Source organism: Amaranthus tricolor, chromosome 17 (genome assembly GCF_026212465.1).
Source record: "Amaranthus tricolor cultivar Red isolate AtriRed21 chromosome 17, ASM2621246v1, whole genome shotgun sequence".
Lineage (NCBI taxonomy): Eukaryota > Viridiplantae > Streptophyta > Magnoliopsida > Caryophyllales > Amaranthaceae > Amaranthus > Amaranthus tricolor.
Window position 1 is genome coordinate 6584044 of NC_080063.1, and position 23569 is coordinate 6607612.

Consider the following 23569-nt stretch of genomic DNA (forward strand, 5'->3'; position numbering starts at 1 on the left):
AAAAATAATGTAAGTGTTATTTTATTATTTTATTTTAATAATAATTATAGATTATAAATAGATAAATACCATATAAATATAAATGTATAAGTTTTATAAAAGTTACACTTTTTAAGTGAGGTTATTATTATGATGCTTATTAAAGTGTCTAAATTCAATATAAGTAAGATATTGCTATATGATCTACCACACTGCACTATTTCTTTTAAATCGTAGGACATGTTCAATGCTTAATAGGTTATAGCAGTGTGGAACGAAATTTAATAATTTGCACATTTTTCCCGAATTAAATATTACTCACTCCTATTCAACTTATGTGTCTCATTTCCTTTTATGGTTAAGTCATCTTAATTGTCCCATTTCTATGTTTGGTATGAGTTTTTGACTTTTATGCCCTTAGTAGCTTTATCCTATTTTCAATTATACCCTCCATTACCCATACTAATTTTCCTCCCTTACTTAAAAAACCCATAATATCACTCTCTTTCCTACCCTTAGGATATCACTTTTGACTCTCCTTAAAATTCGTAAAAAATCAAATGGGACACTTAAAATGAATAGAAGGGAGTAATATTCTTCATTAAATTAACAACAGGATATATTATATGTCCATTATATCAATTTGCTAGATTTGCCACTACTTTCTCTTGTACTTCCTTCCACCCAAATACATCTTTTGTACTCTTTTGAATAGCTCACTAATTATCTATATACTACATTTCTACTTCCTCTCTTCCTCCGTTTCTAGGGGATATTATAAGTAATAAAATGAAATTTTTGAAAAAAAAATATGAAAATACAAATGTTAAATATATCAAAATAAAATTAATGAAAAAAATACGAAGATTATAGTAAAATGCATAAAATAGAAAAATGGGTTTCATGTTTCATATTTACTCTATCCAGTATCCCCATCATTTATGCAATAATATTAATATTATTGAAATTGATTTTGCTTGCTTTCATTAATGAATATGAGAGAATAAATACAAGATGGAATAATCAAGTTTTGGAAACTAAATAATCTATACAATATTTACTAATAATAAGAAGATTTTGCAAGATATGCAAAATATACAAGATATATGAAATATTACTTCTAATACACCTTGCAGTCGAATCGAGAGGCGTACAAAAGCTGAGACTGGAGCGAAAATCATCGAAGAGAAGCTTAGGAAGTCCCTTAGTAAAAATGTCAGCAATCTGATAACGAGATGGAACATGAAGTACACGAACTTTCCCACGTTGCACTTTTTCTCGAACAAAATGTATGTCCATCTTAATATGTTTAGTGCGTTGATGATGAACAGGATTACTAGACAAATAGATAGCACTAACTGTAACACCCCGAGATTTTCTGACGTCATTAACTAATATTTTAATGACTTTTGGGTATTTTATAATTATATTAAATTAATTTTGAAGTAGTTTTAATAAATTCCTTTCATATATGAATTTAAATATTGACATATATTTATATTAAAAAAATACAATCACGATTTCTAAATAAAGAGGTTCGAATCAAAATAATTATTTTATTGAAATGTGTGAGCACACGAAGGGTGAGTTCTTAGTTGGGCCTCGCAAGAAGATGAACCTAGGTAAACAAATAAATAAATAAGCGTATAAATTAATAAATAGGATGAGTTAGGGTTTTAAGGGGATATCACTCCCTCCCTCACAAGAATCACGCCGTTAGCCGTCAGTCCCTCACTCCCCTCTCTCAATTCCCTTCCCTCACTCACGGGTCAGCCACAAGCAAGAGCAGCCGCCTTCTGCCTGACCACCATTAGCTGCCGCCTTCTGCGTGACCACCACCTGCACAGCCGTCAACAGCAACCAGCAGCAGGGGCTGCGATTTCTTCCCCAAACAGCAGCTGCGCAGCAGCCTCCCTTCCCTCCTCCACGGCAGCAACCAGCTGCACACCAACAGCCCTCCACGAGCGCAGCGCCACCATCTTCGTGCTCCACCACCACCACAACACCACCTATACCCTCACCCTTTTCTAGTTTCTCCATTGTGAGCCATCTCTTCTCTTTTCTCCAATTAATGTCTAGTTTTATTTGAAGTTTTATGAAGTTTATGAGTGAGGTGTTGATTTTTGTGTTATTTTCATTGAATCTTTTTGGGGGTAAGAATTTGATTGATGAATTAAACATGTTTATGAGTTAGGGTTTGAAGTGTGATTGAAATTATGGGTTGTGTGTTGATTTGTATTAGTTTCTTTGAATCTTAGTATGGGTAGTAATTAAATGTTATCTTTGAACACGAAACGATTAGGGCTTAGATTTAGAGATGAAATTACCAATGATGTGTGTGTTATACTATATTTTGGTGATGATTGATTAAATAACTTTAAAAGTTGTTTTAAGATTTGGTCGATTGGTTATTATTGTGAATAATTAGTAATGGTGATGATGTTAGTTGACTATGAAAGTGATTTCGATTGATTAAATTGGGAATAATAGTTACTAATTGTTGTGGTTTGATTGTTGTAAATTACAAATACCCTTATTAGGTTGTTATTGAAGTTATAGATACATGATATTGGTAAGCCAAGAGCATAATGTCAACTTATCGTCGATGGTTGCTAAAGTTATTTGTCGTGTTGTTTTGATTATAGTTCTTAATAGCTTTGGAGAATGCAACAAATGATATCCCGATATGATAACTCTAAGATTTGCTTTATCGTTATATTAATATTATATTAAAATTGTAAGATTTAGTTGTGATTAGTTATTTTTGGGTAACGCGAGCCGATATGCTCAAAATTAGTTAATGTAAAGAAACGATTCACACATACTTCTACTTTAAATTGATGGAAAAACTTATGCTGTGTTGAGTCAATGATTTTGACTTGTATTGAATGAGTTGTGTGCGTGCTAGAGTAATCGGAAACTCATGTTGAATGGTTGATAGCGGTTGATTTGGTATTTAGTTTGGTATGTCAAAGTAGTTAAGGGAACTTATTAGTTCTACTCATAACTTATATAAGTGCCCATTTCGTAAGAGGAAAGTAGAGCCTTAGTTGGGTGATTTTGTGACTTTTGATCGTGCAGTGACGCTTACAGGTACGTACACGCAGTAATAACCCTTATATGTAATTTTCTTTAAGACATTATTGTTTATTTTGATAGTATGCATTGTATCGAAACTATGAAGTACTAGTGAGTACACTTTATATGAAGAGCTATCGACTATGAAATCCTTGCGCTTAGAATAGTTTAGAGAATGAGAGTGTTAATAGAAGGCGGGAACCACCCCCTTATTTATTTAAGAATTAGATTATGCCTTAATTGGAGTTAGAATGACTCCGTTATAGGTGAATTTCCTATTCTATTGAGTGGCTCAGTGGGTTTTGGCGCGCTACTATCCCAGGGGGCTCATTAATAGTTGAGAGTGGAAGTTATTCCCATCTGATAAGGTACTAGATTATGATTAGCTGGCGTGACTCAACTGGATTATGTCTGGTTGTTTTAGTAGTCCCCTAGGTGAGGTTCGACGGGACCACCGTAAGGGGGGTATGAGCATGCTTGGGTCATTGGGTGCCGGGTGGCCGATAACGCCCCTTGACCGAGGTGTTACCATGCGGGCCTTGCAAACCCCAATATGGTGGCCTCTTCACTTGTTTAGTACCCCAGTGTGTTAGTTTTTCCCAAAGGTAGGACCCGAGAGGGTCAGCTGGATGGGGCATGAGCTCATACTTTGCCATGGGCTCCGGGTGGCCGATAACGCCCTTGGCCGTGTCACTATGCCAGGAAGTAGAGAAAAGATCCACTAGTAGAAAACTATTCAGTGATAGAAAGTTTATTCTTTAATCGAAAGTTATTTCATGATAGAAGGTTCATTCTTTGGTAGAAAGCTTAAGCGTTGATAGAATGTTTACTCTTTGATAGAATATTTACTCATTGATAGAACATCTACTTATTGATAGAATAGTTTATGCTAGTGAGAAGTGTGCCTAAGTTAAGTTACCTCAAGGGTATTACGGACTATGATCACACTTACCTTAAGATAGACAAGCTCTACAACGTCATGTGTTAGGTATTCTGTTAATGTCTTGGTCGAGTTAAACTATGCGTGTTTTGCAAGAGTTTATGTTTGAAAAGAGGAGCGTGAAGACCTGCATTCTACCCAAGAGCACATGGTTCGGGTTGGAAAGCACGTGATGGAATTAAGGAGTATAAGTGGCCGATAAACGGTTACTATCTGTGCTTGCGTTTTATGAAATCATCTTATGTTGTTTTATGATATAATGCTATCTAGTAGTTGGCCTTATTATATTTAATGCTAGTTACTGACGTGTACGTGTTTGTGTTTATGTTTGTTTGTTGATGACTTTCTATGATTGTCCTGCTATGACACATTGGCCTTTGGTCTAATGTCGAGCAGCAGGGGGATCATAGACAAGCGTAGCAGGTACTGGAGCTTCTTTTGCATTGCATTGCATTTGGGGAGAGTGATGAGGGCGAAGCATACCCTGTGTCATACCGCTATCTTTCGATTTTGTAGTTTTTGTTATCTTTTGTAAAGTTTGGTTGTATATGTTTTGTTATGAGACCTTGTGTCCTCCCTCGTATATTTGTATTTCCGCTGCGTAGTTTATAACTCTGTATGGTTTTAAGGAGTAAGTCTTTTTAAAACGCAAACGTCGACACTGGACCACGATCCATGCTTGGCATGTTGATTTGAGAAGCCGGCGACGAATCATTCCGCCGTGACATAGCTTTAATAGGCCGTTGGTGCCTTTACTTTATTAGTTTCTAAATTAACTTTTTTTTTCTACAAAGGCGCACAGTTTTAAGGCAGATGCTGCCAAAATTTCCATTCACCTTTTTAAAGTTAATATTTAACGTTTATCTAAATTCTTTTCTTTTTCTTTTATGTAACACCCGAATTTCCTCCCGTCCTTTACGGTTTTGGTTTCGTTAAAGGGTTGAAAATTCAGGGGTGTTACACTAACATTATCACAATAAACAAGAGTAGCTGTGTTAATAGGAAAATGAATCTCAAGTAGTAAATTTCGAATCCAACAAGTCTTAGAAACGACATTAGCCACTCCACGATACTCAGCCTCAGCACTGGACTTAGAAACGGTAGGTTGGCGCTTAGCAGACTAAGAAATCAAATCATCACCAAGAAAAACACAATAGCCGAATGTAGAACGACGAGTGTCAGGGCAACCACCCCAATTAGCATTAGTGTAGGACAAAAGAGAAGAGATCGAGAACTTGTAGAGCTGCAGTCCATAATCAAGAGTTCCCTTGATATACCGAAGAACGCGATGAAGAGCGGACATGTGAAAAACCCGAGGATTATGCATAAAAAGACAGACTTATTGAACAACATAAGAAATATCCGGTCGAGTGAAAGTGAGATACCGTAGAGCCCCAGCCAAACTGCGATATAAAGTGTGATTATCATAAGGAGACCCAGCATCAGCAGAAAGTTTTCGGGACGTAGCAACAGGTGTAGGAGCAGACTTGCATTGAGACATATCGGCTTTCTCAAGAATCTCAGTAGCATATTTGTGTTGGGAAAGAAAAAGACCGACAGAACTGCGAGAGACAACAATGCCCAAAAAATAACGGAGAGGACCTAAGTCCTTCATAGCAAACTCAGAACTCAATTGAGACATAATGGACTGACGAAGAGTATCGGAGGAGGCGGTGAGAATGATGTCATCCACATATAATAACAAATATGCTATGTCAGACCCATGGTAGTAAATGAATAGAGAAGAATAAAAAATGTTGTTAACGAAACCAATATTAGTCACAAAATCAGCAAAACGTTGATACCATGCCCTAGGAGCTCGCTTAAGACCATAAAGCGATTTGCGAAGAAGAAAAACATAATCGGGATGAGATGGATCAGGAAAACCCAAAGGCTGATGCATATATACAGGTGTAGTCAAGTTACCCTGAAGAAAAGCATTTTTCACATCCAACTGATGAATAGACCAGGACTTAGCCAAAACATGACTCAAAATAATGTGAATGGTAGCGGGTTTGACAACCGGGCTAAAAGTCTCATCACAATCAATACCTACCTGTTGAGATTTACCATCAGCAACAAGGTGCGCCTTATAGCACTCAAAAGAACCATCGGACTTAGTTTTGACCCGGAATATCCATAAAGAATGGACCACATTAGCATTAGGGGGTCGAGGAACAAGATCCCAAGTATTATTCTCAATCAAAGCATTAAATTCCTCTTGCATGGCCTGTTTCCAGTTTGGGTCACGGAGGGCATGGATGGGATTTTTAGGAAGAGGATAGAAAGAGACAGATAAGGCATGGGAAGTGTACTTGGAGTTGGGTTTGAAAATACCATTTTACTCCTTGTAGTGATGCCATAGGAATAGGATGGTGAAGGAAGTTGGGTAGAAGGGGATTGAATTGGGCCAGGCCCAAAAAGGGCGGATGGGAATGGGGGGTAGAGAAGAGTGGGGAGTGAATCTGGGCTGTCGAAAGCAGGCCCAGGAGAGGAGGGAGGGGGGTGTGGGGTGGGCTAGGCTGCACAGCAGGCTTAGTAGGGGACGGAGGGGGGAAAGGAGCTGGGCTGTGGAGAGGGGCTGGTTGGTGGGTTGGACTGCACTGCAGGCCCAGTGGCTGCTGGAATATGGATAGGGTGATTTTGAAGAAGAAGGGAAGGATGAGGAGAGTCGAAAAAGTCATATGCTCAGGTGGTGTATGTGGAAAGATTGGAGAAGGGGAAAGTGGACTCGTCAAAGAGGACATGACGGGACACAATAATTTTGTGGGTAGCAAGATCATAGCACTTGTAACCTCGATGAGAGGAAGGATAGCCTAAAAATACACATGGAGACGAACGAGATTGCAATTTATTAATTTTGGTGGAGGGAATAAGAGGAAAATATAAACACCCAAACCCTAAGATGTGTATAGGATGGTGATTTATTGTAAAGTAAATGGGTTGGAGTAAGGTTACCAAGCAATTTGGAAGGAAGAATATTAAGAAGATATGTAGCGGTACTTAAGGCGTGAGGCCAAAAATACGGAGGGGGAGAAGCATGACACAATAAAGTACGGATAATATTATTGATGGAACGAATTTTTCTTTCGGATTTGCCATTTTGAGAAGTTGTATGAGGACAAGAAAAACAAAAATGAATACCCCGATTATTGCAAAAAGCATGAAATAATTTATTGTCAAATTCACCCCCATGATCACATTCAAAAGATTTGATTTTGAGTTCAAATTGGGTATGAACAAAAGCATAGAAATTCACAAATATATCATACACCTGAGATTTGCGAAATACAGAAAAAGTCCACAAAAAATTAGTGTAATGATCAAGAAAAAAACATAATATTTATAGCCCGAAGGACTTGAAACAGGAGAATTCCATACATCACTATGAATAATATCAAAAGGACGAGTACTAATAAATAGAGAACGAACAAAAGGTAATTGAGCATGTTTCCCCAAAGAGCAAGAATGACACACAAAAGAGGAATTTTTATTACATTTGATAGAATTAGACGAAGACAATGAACCCAAAATTGCATTTCCCGGATGACCTAAGCGAGAATGCCAAATACTAGAAGACAAAAGAGCGGAAGATATAGAAGTCGGGATGGGAATTCCATGTGTTGATTGGAAAGGATAGAGGTCACCAATGCTATTAGATCTCAGAACGAGGTTCCCTGTGGCCAAGTTCTTCACAGAAAAACCAAAAGGATCTAATTCAGCATAAACCATATTATCACGAGTAAATTTGCGAACGAGATGAGATTTTTAATAAGTTGAGGGGCATGTAAGACATGTTTAAGAGTGAGAGTATGATGAGAGGAAGGGAGGGAAATATTCCCGTGACCTTGAACTGGAATCATATGACCATCACCAACAACAATAACATTATGTAAAGGATGCTTGAACGAAGAATTAATTAAATAAATTACCTTGAGATCAAGTCATATGGGAAGTGGCGCCGGTGTCCATGTAATATTGCTCATCCGGAGAAGATAAAGATAAAGTATGCATGGCTTGATCGATGTCCGTAGGAAAATAGCCCGGAGAGGAAGAATTAGTTGCATGAAAACTTTGAGCAGGCCTTGGTCCAAGAAGCCCAGCAGAGGGAAGCCTATTGTGAGAAGGAGTATGCATTTTCTGATGTGCCCAAGGTTGAGTAGGGAACGAACATGGAGGCTGGGCCCAATATGGCAAAGCTACTGGATTCCAAGAGGGAAAAGAAGATGGGCTGGATTTGGTGGGCCGGCTGAACTGGGTTGTTCTGGATGGACGGTATTGCTGCCCATGGTGGGGATTGGTGCGGTGGGAGGGGCTGCGGCTGGACCGGCCACCACGGCGGTGGTGGCGGTGGCCACCATGGTGGTTAGAGGTATCCCGGGGTTCAAAATTTTTAGAATTTTCAATGGAGGAAGGTTTGGGAGTAGTAATGAGAGCGGAATCATGAGAGGAAAAAGTTTCTTTGTGGTGAGAATGCTCTTCCAATTCTAACATGGAGCGAAGAGTATCAAAGGAAGGAATGGGAGAGATGTGTTGAACCAAGGATCGAAAGGTACGGTAGTCAGTAGTCAAACCATGAAGAACTTGAAGAGCCAATCGATTGTCGGAAATAGAAGAGCCAAGATTGTTAAGGGAAGTAGCAAGATTCTCAAGTTCGTTGCAATAAGCCTTCACATTCGGGAAATTAGCAAGGGAAATATCATTGAATTTGGACTCAAGATGAAGAATACGAGAAGATTTGTTGTTTTGAAAATTATTTTCAATGCGAGTCCAAGCATCAAAAGCACTATCATCAGGACGGATAATCGATGTAAGAAGAGAAGGACTAATAGTACAATAAATCCACGTGCGGACAATATCATCAAGACGTTGCCATTCAGAGTCCTTAGAAACCGATGCTTTAGTAGAGTCATCAGGAAGAATGTGGATATCCACAAGATGAGCCCGACAATGAAGCTTAAAGAGAGTTACCCAAGTATTGAAATTTGTTCCTTCATCATCAAGTTGAATGGGAACACAAGTTTTAATGTTAGTAACCAATGTAGCCGAGTGTAATTTTGTGGAAGAAGCCATGATAAGAAGCAAGAAAGAAATAAAAGAAAGGAGGGAGAAGTGGCGGCACCACCACGAGTGGTGGTTGGCGGTAAGAAAAGAGGAAAGGGAGAAAGGAGTGATCAAAACCTAGGCTCTGATACCATATTGAAATTGATTTTGCTTGCTTTCATTAATGAATATGGGAGAATAAATACAAGATGGAATAATCAAGTTTTGGAAACTAAATAATCTATACAATATTTACTAATAATAAGAAGATTTTGCAAGATATGTAAAATATACAAGATATATGAAATATTACTTCTAATAAATATTTCCTTCCTTTTAGATCTTTCATTGACCAATTTTTTTTTTAATTATTGAGTTGACTAAGAAAATGGACTAAGTGAAATTGGTATCCATGATTATATCTAGATAAAGTTATACTTGTTTCAATTGAAATTAAATTCATTTATCATCTCTTATAGATTACTAATAACTTTAATCGATAATACAATGAGCGTGACTTACATTGTATATTAAAATATTTATGTAAATTAAGAGATTTAAATTGCAAATTATGTAAAAATCAGTGTTGGAACACCACCTGGAATAAAATTTTTGTAAATTAAAAAGCTAAAACATAAATTAACAAATGTTAACTTTTAAATAAGGTAATTTAAAAATTTTACTTATTAACTTTATAGACTATCATCTAATTTTGAATGTACTAGAAACAAATAAATTATATAATTAAAACCCTACACCTTTTAAATATACTAGATTATATTGTTAACACTTTAACAAGCACATAAGTATGCCCTAACATTGGGCATTTCTCATATAATTAGCTTGATTGTTTATATGTTTTGAAAAAGATGGATTTGTGAAACCTAGTGTGTGTTTGGTAAATGATGATTGATTATTGAGTTTTGGTTTTTTAGCCGGTCAAAAAAAATCAATTAAATGTTTTACAGCTCGTGTTGTATGAGGTCTTCTCACTATAAGACTAGTCCATATAATTTGTCTAATTTTTAATTGATTATTTTAAGATTATAAATGATTAATTTAAGACTACAAAAGGTAATTAATTTAAAACCGTTAGTGATCAATTTAAGACAATAAATGCACATTGGATCATCCCAATGAAGATATTTCACCATGAGACCGTCTCATTTAAGAATTTATGAATGTTTTATTAGCCAATAATTAGCCAATAAACAACTGATTTAAACATTCAATTTATCTATCAATATTTTCAATTGGTCAAAACAAAACAAAGAAATCGTAACAATCACGGTTTTACAAACAAACCTCTAGTCAAAGACTCATTGGAATAGTTCATAATTTGGTTATGGTAGTATCACAAAAAGGAAGATTAATTAAGGTTTTCACACTAACCCAGTCTCAAATCTCATTGTCATCAACCAATGTGTGGGCCATACATAAAAGAAAGAAAAAAAAAAAGCAAAAGAAAGAAAAGAAGCATACGTAACTTATGTGGATGACAAAAGAGCAAAATAAAGATGAGTATCTTTCAAAGCCTTTAAACCCCACAAACCCAACTGCTTACTCCTTTTTATAAATCCCATTTTTAGTGCCAAACTACAGTGGCAAATATTGGATTATGATACACCAATTTCTCTGCTTCTTACACTTTTATATTTTGCTTCTTTTTCTTACTATATTTGATTTTGATTCCTAACATTGATTTCAGATTTTTGTAGGTACGATTTCCTATTTTGTCAGGTAAGATTATAAGGTTAAAAGGCAACATAGTATTTTTTCTTGCCTTAGCGCTAATTTTGACATGAAATTTATATCGTGTTGTATTTTATGTATAAACCATGTCAGAGCGTGCTAGCCTGCTCGGTGGTAGACTTGGACAAAACTTCTTTGTTAGAAAAAATTATTTTAGATGGAATACGACCAATAATCATATATAACATACTATCACAGGGATTTATACTTTTGGCGATATAACTCTTTCATCCTTATATCAATATCAATGACATGCAATATAAGACTCTTGTTTGAAAACTCTTAGACACTCTCTCACAATTAAATATAAGGCTTGCTCTTAATATTCAGGAATGCAAATATGAGTAATTATTTCACGTATCCTTATATTGCATTGACACTATGGGCAAAGCGGGCTATAACATGTATAGCCACGTCAGAACAATAACCACGTGTACAACGATGTCGACTAGTGATCCGATGCACAGGTGACCAATAGGTAAAAACATGTTAGATAAAAACTAACTTTAAAATTCTTTTCAACGAACACAATACTTAAACTACCGATGATAAACTTTTCTTTTGGCTGATGTTTGACCTTCTCTTACATGAAATTTTTTGAAAAAAAAAAAAAAACAAAGGAGTATAGTTCACATCAAAAAAAATAATAAACAAGGTAGTAAAATTAGTTTTAGGGTATACTTTAAACTTATTATATGGTTTAGGTTTGGGGTTCAAATTCCCTTCTAACATCTTTTTGATTATCTTAATATCTTTTATCACTTAGACCAAGAAATTCAAATTCAATAAACTAATAATTCAACCAACTAATAGATTATTAAAGACCCAATAAATTATTTTTTAGTGCAGCTAACAAAATTTAATGGACTCAATCATTTTATTTGAAACTTTATGATCATGATTTATTACTCCTATAATTTTTGTGGTTGTAGAAAATATTGTACTAAAAAAAATAGATTAATATTTGATTGTTAAACAATTCGATCAGACAAGTTTCGCCATGTACAACAACTGAGTATATAACTTTAAAAATGGTATATAACATATCTTGAGGCCTCAACCATCAGCTTAAGCTTTTTGTTGAATTGGTTCCTTGACATGGTATCAGAGCCGATGGTTCGATCAATAATTTTAAAAAAATGGTAGGTTCGAAAAGAATGGCGTTCCTACCCTAATTGATTACTCCCACATGCGAACTTGACGAAGGTTCGCATGTGAGGGGGGTGTTGGGATGAGTTATCCCACATCGATAAATTGAAAATGGTGTGCACGCTTTATAAGCTATTAGAGACCTTCTTTCCATTGCCATATGGTTTTGGGATGGTATATATCTCTTTGGCTTATGAAGTGTGTGCACTTGCGTCCCCCCGCTAATATGCTGGCATTTACAATAAGTCCAGCCTAATTTAACAATATTGCTCTCTTCGTTTTCATATGTTCTTCTCAAATAGAATTTACGAATTTTAGTGTCAAACTTCGACTACAATTTCTCATTGATTTATAAGGAAAAAACATATTTACGTGAAATCTTGTTAGATTTATCTTAATATATACTTTTTAAATATCAGCTTTTTAAAATTTTAAAAAGTAACGATTAAAATTATTTGATTTTAAAGTTACATTGGGATATGTGAAAAAAGTGAATGAGAAGAATATTTGAAAACAAATGTAGTAAAAAATTACAAAAATTTGATATTAATAATGTTTTTGCGATGTGACGAATGAAATATGATCTTACTTAACTATGTTTTAACTTATAAATTAAAAAAACTACTCACACATAAAAAATAAAAAATAATGAATACTCCCTCCGTTCCTTTGAATTTGCTTCATTTTCCATTTTGGTCTGTCTTACTTAATTTACAATGTTTTTATATTTGGACAATGGTCCATTATTTTCTTTTAATCTCTTCCATACAATTTAAATCTCTTTTAATTTCATCCACACAATTTATTTTCTCTTCATTCATTACTACTTTCTTAAAAATAAACTCATTTCTATTTGATGCAAAGGGGACAGAGCGATAGATACATCCTTCGTTTCATATTAGTTGCAACATTGGCAAAAATGACACTATTCTTTCATGACTTTTAATTTGTGATTAGTTTTAACCTATAGGTTAAAATATAGTCAAGCGAGATCTTGTTTGATTCGTCTCATTGCAACGATTATTAATATCAAATTTTATAATTTTTTATTATACATAATTAGAGATATTAATCATTGTATTAGAATGCGTAAAAAAATAAATGTTGCAAATAAATTAAAACCAAAGAAGTAATATCATTTTTCTAATATTATAAGGGAGGAAACTTCTATGATATTTACAAATTTTCCAAGATTAAGGGTGTACTAAGTGAGAATTTGACGATAAATGAATGGAGATTGGCGCCTACACAGTGAAAATTTCCACATCTGCAGCAGCAGCAACAGATGATTGCGGAATACGTGCACCCCCATTTTATTTATCCTAATTAAAAAACAGCCCAATCATATTATCTCACAAACCAATCAATTCTTTTTTTTTCTCTTTCTTATTTCTCTCTTTCCTTCTCCCACTTCATTTCTTCCTCCTCCATTCACTCCACCCAAACCACTTTCATCATAATATCCCTTCTTCATCCACCATTTTTTTTCCCATTTTCTTAATGAGATTAATGGGAAAATATTTAATTTAATACTTTTTTAATTTTTAATTCTTAATAAAAAAAGAAAATTTACAAAATGGCATCATACTATAATCACACCCATCATCATCATAATCATAATCAAGAAACAAATACACAAATCCAAGACCAAAATTCAAATAATTATCATACACTAATTCTCATGAACCCAAATTTAACTAATCCTTACCAACAATTTGTCCATATCCCAACTTCACCCGGCCCGCAACCAAATAATATAACCCTGTACGGATACCCATCTCATGAAGCGAGTGACATCCCACGCGCTAGGCAAGGACTCTCCTTAACCTTATCTTCTCAAAACCCCGCCCTAGGTGGGACCCATCACGGTTTAGTTTTGGGATCAAAATACTTGAAGGCTACTCAAGAATTACTTGATGAGGTAGTTCATGTTGGTAATGATAATAATTCTGATGGTTTACCCAAAAAGGAGATTTCTGATGATCAGAAAGAAAAAATGAGTTTTGGTGATGGTGGTAGTGTGCAGCTGAGTACAGCAGATAGACAGGAGATTCAGATGAAGAAAGCTAAACTTGTTACCATGCTGGATGAGGTATGTATGAATTGTGAAAAATAAATAATTTAGGGATTTTATAAGTAACTTATAGTATGTAATTGTGATGGGGTCTTTTTCAACTGACTTTGATTCATCTGCCTTTTAACTGCTATTTGTGTTCTATGTGTCAGAACTTTCTGTTAGGAGTTACTATCACTCATACCCATTAAGGATTTTCAAAAAAAATTTTTTTTTTTTCTTGGGTTGTTACTTTTATTACTTAGTTCATAAGAGACTAACTTCACGTTTGAGCTGATGGTTGAGGTTCGAAAATATATTAATAATTTATTACGACTCGTTGTATAAAAGTATATTAGATTTGTTAAAAGTGTAAATGCAGCACAAACTATCTTTAATTATATCGAGCGTTGTAGATGAGATTAAAATGCATGATCTTATTTTAAGAGAATGATTGGAGTTTGAGGGTATGTTATTTTATCTCATCCCTTTTCCGTTGGAAAAAAAATTCACAGGTGATCTCACATTGGGCTATTCTTCTTACCAATTGTTTTAAGATAGACTTTCATCGGATTTATGTGCAGTTAATTCTTTTCTATATGGGTCTTGTTGTGTAAAAACTCAATAATAAATTTATCATTTTCAAATGGGTCTTTGTGGTGTTGTGAATTTATCATTTTTCTAACTATTTATCTGTTAATATTTCTCGAGTCAAGGGACTCTTTGGTCACATTCTCCTTTATGGGTATGAATTGCCACCTTCCTTCCCACCTTAGACTCTGATCATAGTTTCTTATAAGCGGGATACATCGGGTAAGATGATGATGATGGTGTTGTAAATTGTAGGCAGAGCAAAGGTACAGGAAATACAATCATCAAATGCAAATAGTAATAGAATCATTTGAGCAAGCAGCAGGATTAGGATCAGCAAAGACATACACATCACTGGCACTAAAGACAATATCTAAGCAATTCCGGTGTCTAAAAGACGCCATTCAAGCCCAAATCAGAGCAGCTAACAAGAGTTTAGGTGATCATCAAGAATCATCTGGTGGGAAGATTGAAGGGTCTAGATTGAAATACATTGATCATCAGATTAGACAGCAGAGAGCACTCCAACAGCTTGGAATGATTCAAAACCCTACTGCTTGGAGGCCTCAAAGAGGATTACCTGAGAGATCTGTTTCTGTTCTTCGTGCTTGGCTCTTTGAACACTTCTTACACCCGTAATATTATATCGACAATCAAGCGAAGTTAAATACTTTTCTGTTCGTTTGAATTTGCTACGTAATGCAAATTAAAGCAAAAGCTTTTTATTATATGTTGCGTAGCAAATTCAAAATGACTAAAAAGTAGGACTAATAAATGTGAGAATGTACTAAATGTTTTTTCAGGTATCCCAAGGATTCTGACAAGATTATGCTTGCCAAACAAACTGGACTCACTAGAAGTCAGGTAAAATTATTAATAGTGGATCCTTAAACATAAATGCGTTAATTTTATGATATTAAAATTATTATGGCGAATATGTTAGAGTATATAATAGATTATGGGGCTTCAAGCATTAGCTTAAATTTTTAGTTGAGTTGTTTCTTAACATAGTATCAAAGGCAGCGTGACAAGAGGTCACGAGTTCGAATCTCAACCACCTCTAATTTAAAGTGGAATATTTAGCGCCATATATGGGGAGACTACGTGCTGCATCCACACTTCTTACCCAATGGGCGCTCGTGTAAGAAGTGTTAGAGTATATAACATATTATGATATTCGAATATTCAATATTTGGGGATGTGTGCCGTTGGACACCTTGATAGTTGATATAATTGTATTGATTGGTTTTATGGATATTGTAGGTATCTAATTGGTTCATAAATGCTCGTGTACGTCTATGGAAGCCAATGATTGAAGAAATGTACACAGAAGAACTGAAGGAACAAGAACAAAATGATGGCATATCAGAGGACAAATTACAAGAAAGGAACAAGGAAAACTGCAATAATGAGGCAAATCCAGCCATTTTAGATCAAATTTACAATCAAGACAAAACCCATGAACCTAAAACCTACAAAGATCCAAACAATGTTTCAATAGAAGGTGGGATTCCCCAAAGAAGCCCCAAAAGACAAAGAAATGATGAAGTTATTGGGTATAACAATGGGACTAATAATGGAGAAATGATGATAAAATTTAGGAATGAGAAGCAAGAAAGGGAGACTGAAACTGGGTATGCCCTTATTTCAGGGGGTATGAACTTTTTAGGGGGTAGTGATGAATTGGGAACATACCCAATTGGAGAATTAGCTAGGTTTGATACAGAGGATTTTAGTCCACCACCAAGATACCTTCATGGGAATGGTATTTCCCTTTCATTAGGACTACCTCCTTGTGATAATCTTTCCATTACAAATCACACAATTCTATCCCAAAATCCGAACATTCAGTTTCGACGAGCGAATGAATTTGGTGCAATGCAAAGCCCTCCTTCTGGACACTCGAACGCAGCTGCGTTCGAGTGTGTTGATGTGCAAAACCGGAAAGGGTTTGCTGCTCAGTTGCTACCTGACTTTGTAGCTTAAAAGAAAGATCAGGTAAGAAAGTATTTGTTAGTATATATAGGATTATGATTATTATAGAAGGGTATTGAGAATGTATATTAATTTTGTAGCTTATTTACATTATATGTGTATGGATCGTAAATAGATTGGAAAGTTATCAGCTTGCATAAGGTTTAATTTCAGTTATATATGGTAACTCTGGTTTCTGTTGCAATAATAAAACGGTACTTTTATTTACTAATTGCAAAGAGCTTCTTAGCTAAAGTTGTTGACTGAAGTTATTAGCTGATTTGACCAGCTGTAAATTTGACTGATAAATTAAATGTTTAAGGCAATTGTTTTACATTTGATAAGAATTATTTATTAGTTGTTTATTAGAGAAAAAAATTAAGCTAAAAACCAAAAACCAACAAAATAAGCTAACAAGCTACAAATAGTACAATACTAGGCTTTAGGTTTTAGCTTAAAAACCAAATTTTATTTACTAAATATTCTATTGGCTGATTGACCTGCAATCAACAAAATAGCGAAATTGTTAGACCCCCACAATGTATGTATGATCAGGATCTTTGTGAGCTGATAGTTTGTGATGTCCTCAGAAAATGACTTAAAAAGAGTGGACTTGGGTCAGTGTGTTGTGACACAAATTTTCTTACTTGTTTGGTAAGTTAGAAATCTGTCAGAAAAAACATGTTCCCTGATGAAAGCTACACGTACAACCATTGTCAAGAAAAAGATAGAAGGGAATGTGAGTACAATAAAAGTAGTTTAGTTTGATCATCAATGGCAGATAAATAGAACAAAATGACAGGAATTGGCTGTTGCTAACTTGCTCGAATTAAGGTTTAATGTTCGTGCAGTCGTACTCTACTTCAGTTGCTAATAGGCGTATGTAGGAAATGCAAAAATCGGCCTGGTCTGTCTTTTTTTTTTTTTTTTTTTTTTTTGATAGCATTTCAATTTCATTAAGCTGAAGTAGTTCTCATTTTTAATATCATAGAGTAGAAAATGCTTATAATTAAGAGACATAAATAAATTAAAATCTACATATGAAAAGCATGATTACTTTTGCTTTGAGTTAAGTGCAAAACAAATATTTTTTGAGGTGAATAAAATTTTACTTGCTCTGTTTTGGAAAATTTGTTATATTAAGATTATTGATTCTATTTATCATTTACATTTATTTTATATATTGCGTTTAATGTGTAAGAAAAAAATATAATCATGTAAAATATTATTTGAATCGTCTAATAACATATTTTTGTGATACTAATTTTTTGTAATTTTTAATTTTGAATATATCAATATGTAAAATAATCAATATAGCGCATTGATTTGCATAAAAAAGTCAAATGTAACAAGTATAATGAAACGGACAAAGTAAAATTTTACCTATAATCCAAGAAATAAATATAGTATTTTATAGGAGAATCAAGAATTATCAGAGTTAGAGTAACTATTACTTTTCTAAATAAGCTCCTAGTTTTGATTCTGGTCCCGTCATTCCAAATAGTGCTCTCGAAATTATGTATTTTTCCTGTAATGGCCACGACATATGAACCAGGAAGAACCAAAAAAATAAACTTGTTGACCATGTATATTTAATATATCAAAAATTCTTAATTAATCACCGTTATTTATATATCATCGCAAAAAAGATTATAATAAAATAAAAAAAATTAAAAAAGATATATTAAAATAACAAAATTCTAACCCTATTACATCCTAACACATAAAAATAATTTATTAACTTTATAAATAACTGTTATTTACTAAAATCTTCTCTTAATACATCGCTCAATAAGAAATGAAAGGCTTCCTAGCTTGTCGGTGCGTGACTGAGACTTACACTAAGGCCCAGCCGCTGAGCCGCCTAGCTTTTAATTATCAATAAATCCATCAGAAATGTATGCATTCATTTATATATCTCCTTTGTATACTAGCTCGATTAAGACCCTTTACTTTTCTTTTTGTTGAACCAAGGAAAATGAAAATTAAGATGAAAATAAAAAATAATAAACAGATATTAGAGATAAATAATTAACATGGAAATAAAAAATAAATTTGATGATGGGATTAAATATACAAATAGGATTATTACCAAAAAAAAAATATAAAATCAGTGAAATGGACTAAAATGAAAAATAATGCTTAATTTAGAAGGACAAGTACAAGGAAACAATCATGCACTATAATAAAGCAAGTATTCCCTTTGTCTCTAAGAAATTGCCATATTTATACGTTGTATAAAAACTTAAAATTAGTAAAATCATTTAAATTATGTGAATGATATTGAATTGAAATGTATGTGTTATGAGGTCAAATAATTAAGCCCATAAAATATTTAGTCCAATCTTAAACCCTTCACCTTAGTCCACTAACTTCATAAAATAACTACTCACTACTCCCCATGACCTACCACCTAGAATACACGGACACTTCTCTAGACTGGCGTGTCCCGTGTCGGACACGTGTCGGACACGTGTCGGACACGCGAAAATCTGTGTCCGACACGCCAAATGAAGTGTCCAATATTTTAATATTTTTTCGGACACGCGGACACGGCATGGACACGGCAAGGGACACGACAAGCAGTTAAGGACACGTTTTTTTGAAAAAAAAAATAAAAATAAAAGTTGAAATGTTGTTCTTGATTTTTTGTATATCCTCTTTGAATATTTGTTAATTGCTATTTGTTAAGGTTAAATTGTTAATGTGTTATTTGTTAATCTTAAATTCTTAATCTTAGTGTTTGTAATTTGAATTTTGAAAAGTTGAAATGTTGTTTTTGATTTTTTTGTATATCCTCTTTGAATATTTGTTAATTGTTATTTGTTAATGTTAAATTGTTCATGTGTTTGTAATTTGAATTTTGAAAAGTTGAAATGTTGTTCATGATTTTTTTGTATATCCTCTTTGAATATTTGTTATTGTTAATGTTAAATTGTTAATGTTAAATTGTTAATGTGTTATTTGTTAATCTTGATTTTTAAATCTTAAATTTACCTATTTATTTGGTTTTCTTTGATTTGGTTTGTATGACTATTTTTAAATACTCATGTTGTTTATTTGGTACTTATTTGCATTTTATGTGTGTTTTATGTTTTTAAAGTGTTTATTTACATATATCAAATGAAAGATTGTAAAATTATCTTTAATTTGATATATTTATTATATTACCATTTTCGTGTCCCCGTTTCCGCCATTTTTAAGTTGGCGTTTTTCCGTACCCGTGTCGTGTCCGTGTCCATGTCCGTGTCTGTTTTAGTGCAACCTAGCCTACCACTACTCCCCATCATGCCCATTAATTCATTAACCAACCTCCATTCTACCATTATAGATACTTGTTGCATCATTCATTTACGGGGAAAGCTTTTATATTTCTACCGTTACTCCGCAAAAATACACCATACACCACCCTCCTACTTACAATCTATACCTAACCAAATATTTCTTTAATTGATCAGAACTCATCCTACAATCCTTTAATTTTGTATTCATTCAATATCATACATTCGTTGATTTTTGTTTCCCGACCTTACTTGAGCGTTGCTGGGGTTTTCCGGGAAACTATCTTGAGCAAGGCTAACGTTATATTGCAGGATTTGAGGTCTCATCAATGGAAGGATCATAAGCAGTTTCAGCATACTAACAGTTGTCCCCGATTACACCTTATAAAGTATTTTAAATATCTTTTGCACTTTCTCTTTTCATTACCGAAACAGTAGGGATAAAGAAAATAGTGAGTACATTCTTATTGAAAGAAACTGTAATAAGTAAAAGAAACAAACAAAATAGATAATTAGACAATATCTTAAAACGCTAACGGCCCGTTTGGTAGGTGGTAATAAATGGTGGTAATGAGAATAAAAAACTAGTGTAATTTTTGTTGAAAAATCTCTTGGCTACCTTGATGAATATGCTTCTCCAACTTCAATCATCTCATTTTCTTCATAAAATTTATTCTAAGGCATTAACATTGGAAGATGTGGTATTAGAAGATAATGAAAAAATCTAAACAAAAAAACTTTTTTTGTGATCAAAGTTTTATTACCATAGGAATGACATATAACTTTTAATGAAATTATACATTATAAATCATTTCCATTATCAATATTTTGTACCATTAGCCAAACGGGTCGTAAAGAGTAAAAGAAGAGAAATGAGAGATTCCTTTGTGTTTCATGTAGTGGGTCTCTTATCTTATCTCCCTCTATTCACTTTTGTTTAGTTACTTCAATTCCAAAATCATGGGTCACCACTTGATGTTAACATCCATAATTCTAATCTTTACTTACAGAGGCCGATATGATGTCAAGTGGGTTGGCCGTTGGCATGATGCTTGTTAATATGATAAAATATCTATTACTTCCTTTAATTTTTTTATTGAGTATGCATAATTAAAAATTTAAAAAATTTAATATTATAAATAAATATTATTAGATAAATAAAATAAGATTATATGATCCTTTTGGCAAAAGAACTCTAATCTTGATCATATAATTAGACAAACAAAATTATCGTAGAATACCTCCTTTATAGGATATAAACAATATATGAAAGCAATTTTATATATCACTAATTAATTAAATCGATAATAGAATGGTTGATTTGAATCTTGTAAATAATAAAATATTGCAAAAAGGATCCTTTTATTGTCATTTCCTTAATGGATAATGCATTATAAAATTAGTCTATGATTACATGATGAGGTCTTTTGGCAATGGAACTCTAATCTAGACGTCACCAACAATTTTTAAACAGGCAATGAAAATGTTTTGTCAACGTTCATTAAAAATCCAACACTTAATTAAAATATATTGAATATGTGGTTTGAGATTGCTATTAATAATAATATAATAATATATATTATAAGAGAAAGTACTTCTTTTGTTTTGAAATATCAGCTATATAACAATTTTTGACACTATTTATCGTTTAAACTTATTTATATATTGCGGCTAATATGTAAGATTTACTATAGTCAAGTGGGATCTTGTTTGAATACTCTAATTGCATACTTCCATAATATTAAGTTTTTTATAATTTAAAGTTCAATATATAAATGATCAAAATAACACATCGAATTACGTAAAAAAATCAAATATAGCAAGTATAGTGAAATGAAAAAATTATATCACTATTAATAGTAATCTCACATGAACAAAGAGTACTACTGATAGTTACATTTTAATTATAATATATTTTATATTATAAAAAAAATATCATTATTAATAGCATATTAAATAGTGGTAACTTACATAGTTTCATGATCGATAAAAACCAAAATTTGAACGTTGAGCTAAATGGATCATATTTGTCAAGCAATTCGGAAGTTTTGAATTATGTTTTGGAGATTGCTTCTCACATAAGGATTCCTCAATTTGAATTTCCTTTTCATATCATTTACTATGTAACTACTATTAATTAGTGACCTTTGTTTGGTATACTATACTGTACACTATAGAGGATTATGGTTCATGGAGATTAGATAGGAGATATTCAAACACTCTCACCAACTCTTTTCTTTTTCTTTTAAAAATCAACCACCAAATTATGAAAGAAAAATTATCGTAAATAAAAATAATGAAATTTTATTGATTTTCCTATAATAATATGAACTATTAATTAATTATAAATAATTTTAATTTTAGGGGTGTTTTCTCAAAACATCCTAACATATTAAACTATCTGCTATTACAAGTCATTTGAAAAAATATCTACAAAATAAAAAAAAAAAATCTTAACACACCTTCCCTTCCCAACCACCCAACCACTCTCCTCCTCTTTCCTACCTCCGGCCAGCCACCCCCTTCCCTCGCTCCGACCAACACCTCCAACACAACATTACACCAATCCAATCTCCACCAAGCCGCGAACTCAGCCCCCTATTCAACAACCTTAACCTCGAACTCACCCACCAACCCTAGTCCCCAACCATACCGCAACTACCACTTCTCCCTCCGAACACCCCAAATTTGGGGTACATTGCTACCTTCCTCCCTTTTCCTTGGCCTATGAATGTTGATTCAAAGATGAAATTACTCATGAGTAATCCTTTTATGTAACGAGTTATATACCTATATTAATGTCGATGTATTTTAAGGTTATAACACTTATAAATAATCATGACTGTTAAAATTAAATCAACTTAAAGTGAAGGTTATAAATAGCAAAAAAGAAAATGATTTAACGAGTTAGAAAACTCAAAATTTTAGAGTCATGAAAAACGGTATTATGTAAGAATCATACTTTTAGACATTCTCTTATGGGAGGAGCATGCATGGGAGATGACATGGCTTTGAGGCAAGTCGGACGGGAGGGGCACGACATGACTCTAGTAATGATGCCACGACTCGCCAATATTAATGCAATGGGCTACAATCGTGCCTCAGTCACTATTTTATGATATCAACATGACTTATAGACCGCTAGTAAGGCTAGATCAGACACTGCCAGCTAATCTCGCCTTTTTTTAATCAATTTTAAGGAAAAACTCGAAAAGACCACAACATGTGTCTCGTTATGAGCCGTTGTTTAAGGATGGCTAGCCATGATTCCGTCGGCTATCTCAACTGCTTCGGCACGATCCATGACTATTCAACTCAGACGTTGGGTCCCACAATTAAATATTTTCTACGTTACTCAAAAGTTAAAATTAGGTTCACAAAACTCGTGTCTTTGGACTACTTTTCCATTTAGACCCCTTCCCTTCTCAAAGTCACTACTAGACAACGGTATTATGGCCCCACTCTAATAAAGAAGGAAAGAAAGGCAAAACGGACCCAAAAAAAACTAGTTTTTCAAAAAGAATACCCCCACTTAAACAATAAATACTATAGCACAAAAAAATTGTGAGAAACGATCTCATATTGAGACGCTTAATATGGACCCGCTTAAAAATTAAAAAATAAAAAATAAAAATAGTTAGTCTTTCAGAAATTAAAAAATAAAAATTTAATTTTGACATTAAAGATATTAATTTAAACTTAAAAGTGATTAATTTTGATGTTAAACTT

General features: G+C 33.6%; 2 protein-coding genes across 2 annotated transcripts; one reads left to right on the forward strand and one right to left on the reverse strand.

Moving 5' to 3' along the window:
* Window positions 1-7936: 7936 nt before the first annotated feature.
* LOC130803685 (uncharacterized) lies at window positions 7937-9070 on the reverse strand. The gene has a single exon (XM_057667886.1). The coding sequence runs from the start codon at window positions 9068-9070 to the stop codon at window positions 7937-7939; it is 1134 nt and encodes a 377-aa protein (XP_057523869.1).
* Window positions 9071-13104: 4034 nt separating this feature from the next.
* LOC130803644 (BEL1-like homeodomain protein 1) lies at window positions 13105-16791 on the forward strand. The gene is made up of 4 exons (XM_057667841.1): window positions 13105-14033; window positions 14841-15220; window positions 15389-15449; window positions 15849-16791. Exons 1-4 carry the CDS (start codon window positions 13518-13520, stop codon window positions 16569-16571), a joined length of 1680 nt encoding a protein of 559 aa, XP_057523824.1. The 5' UTR covers window positions 13105-13517; the 3' UTR covers window positions 16572-16791.
* The last annotated feature ends 6778 nt before the right edge of the window (window positions 16792-23569 follow it).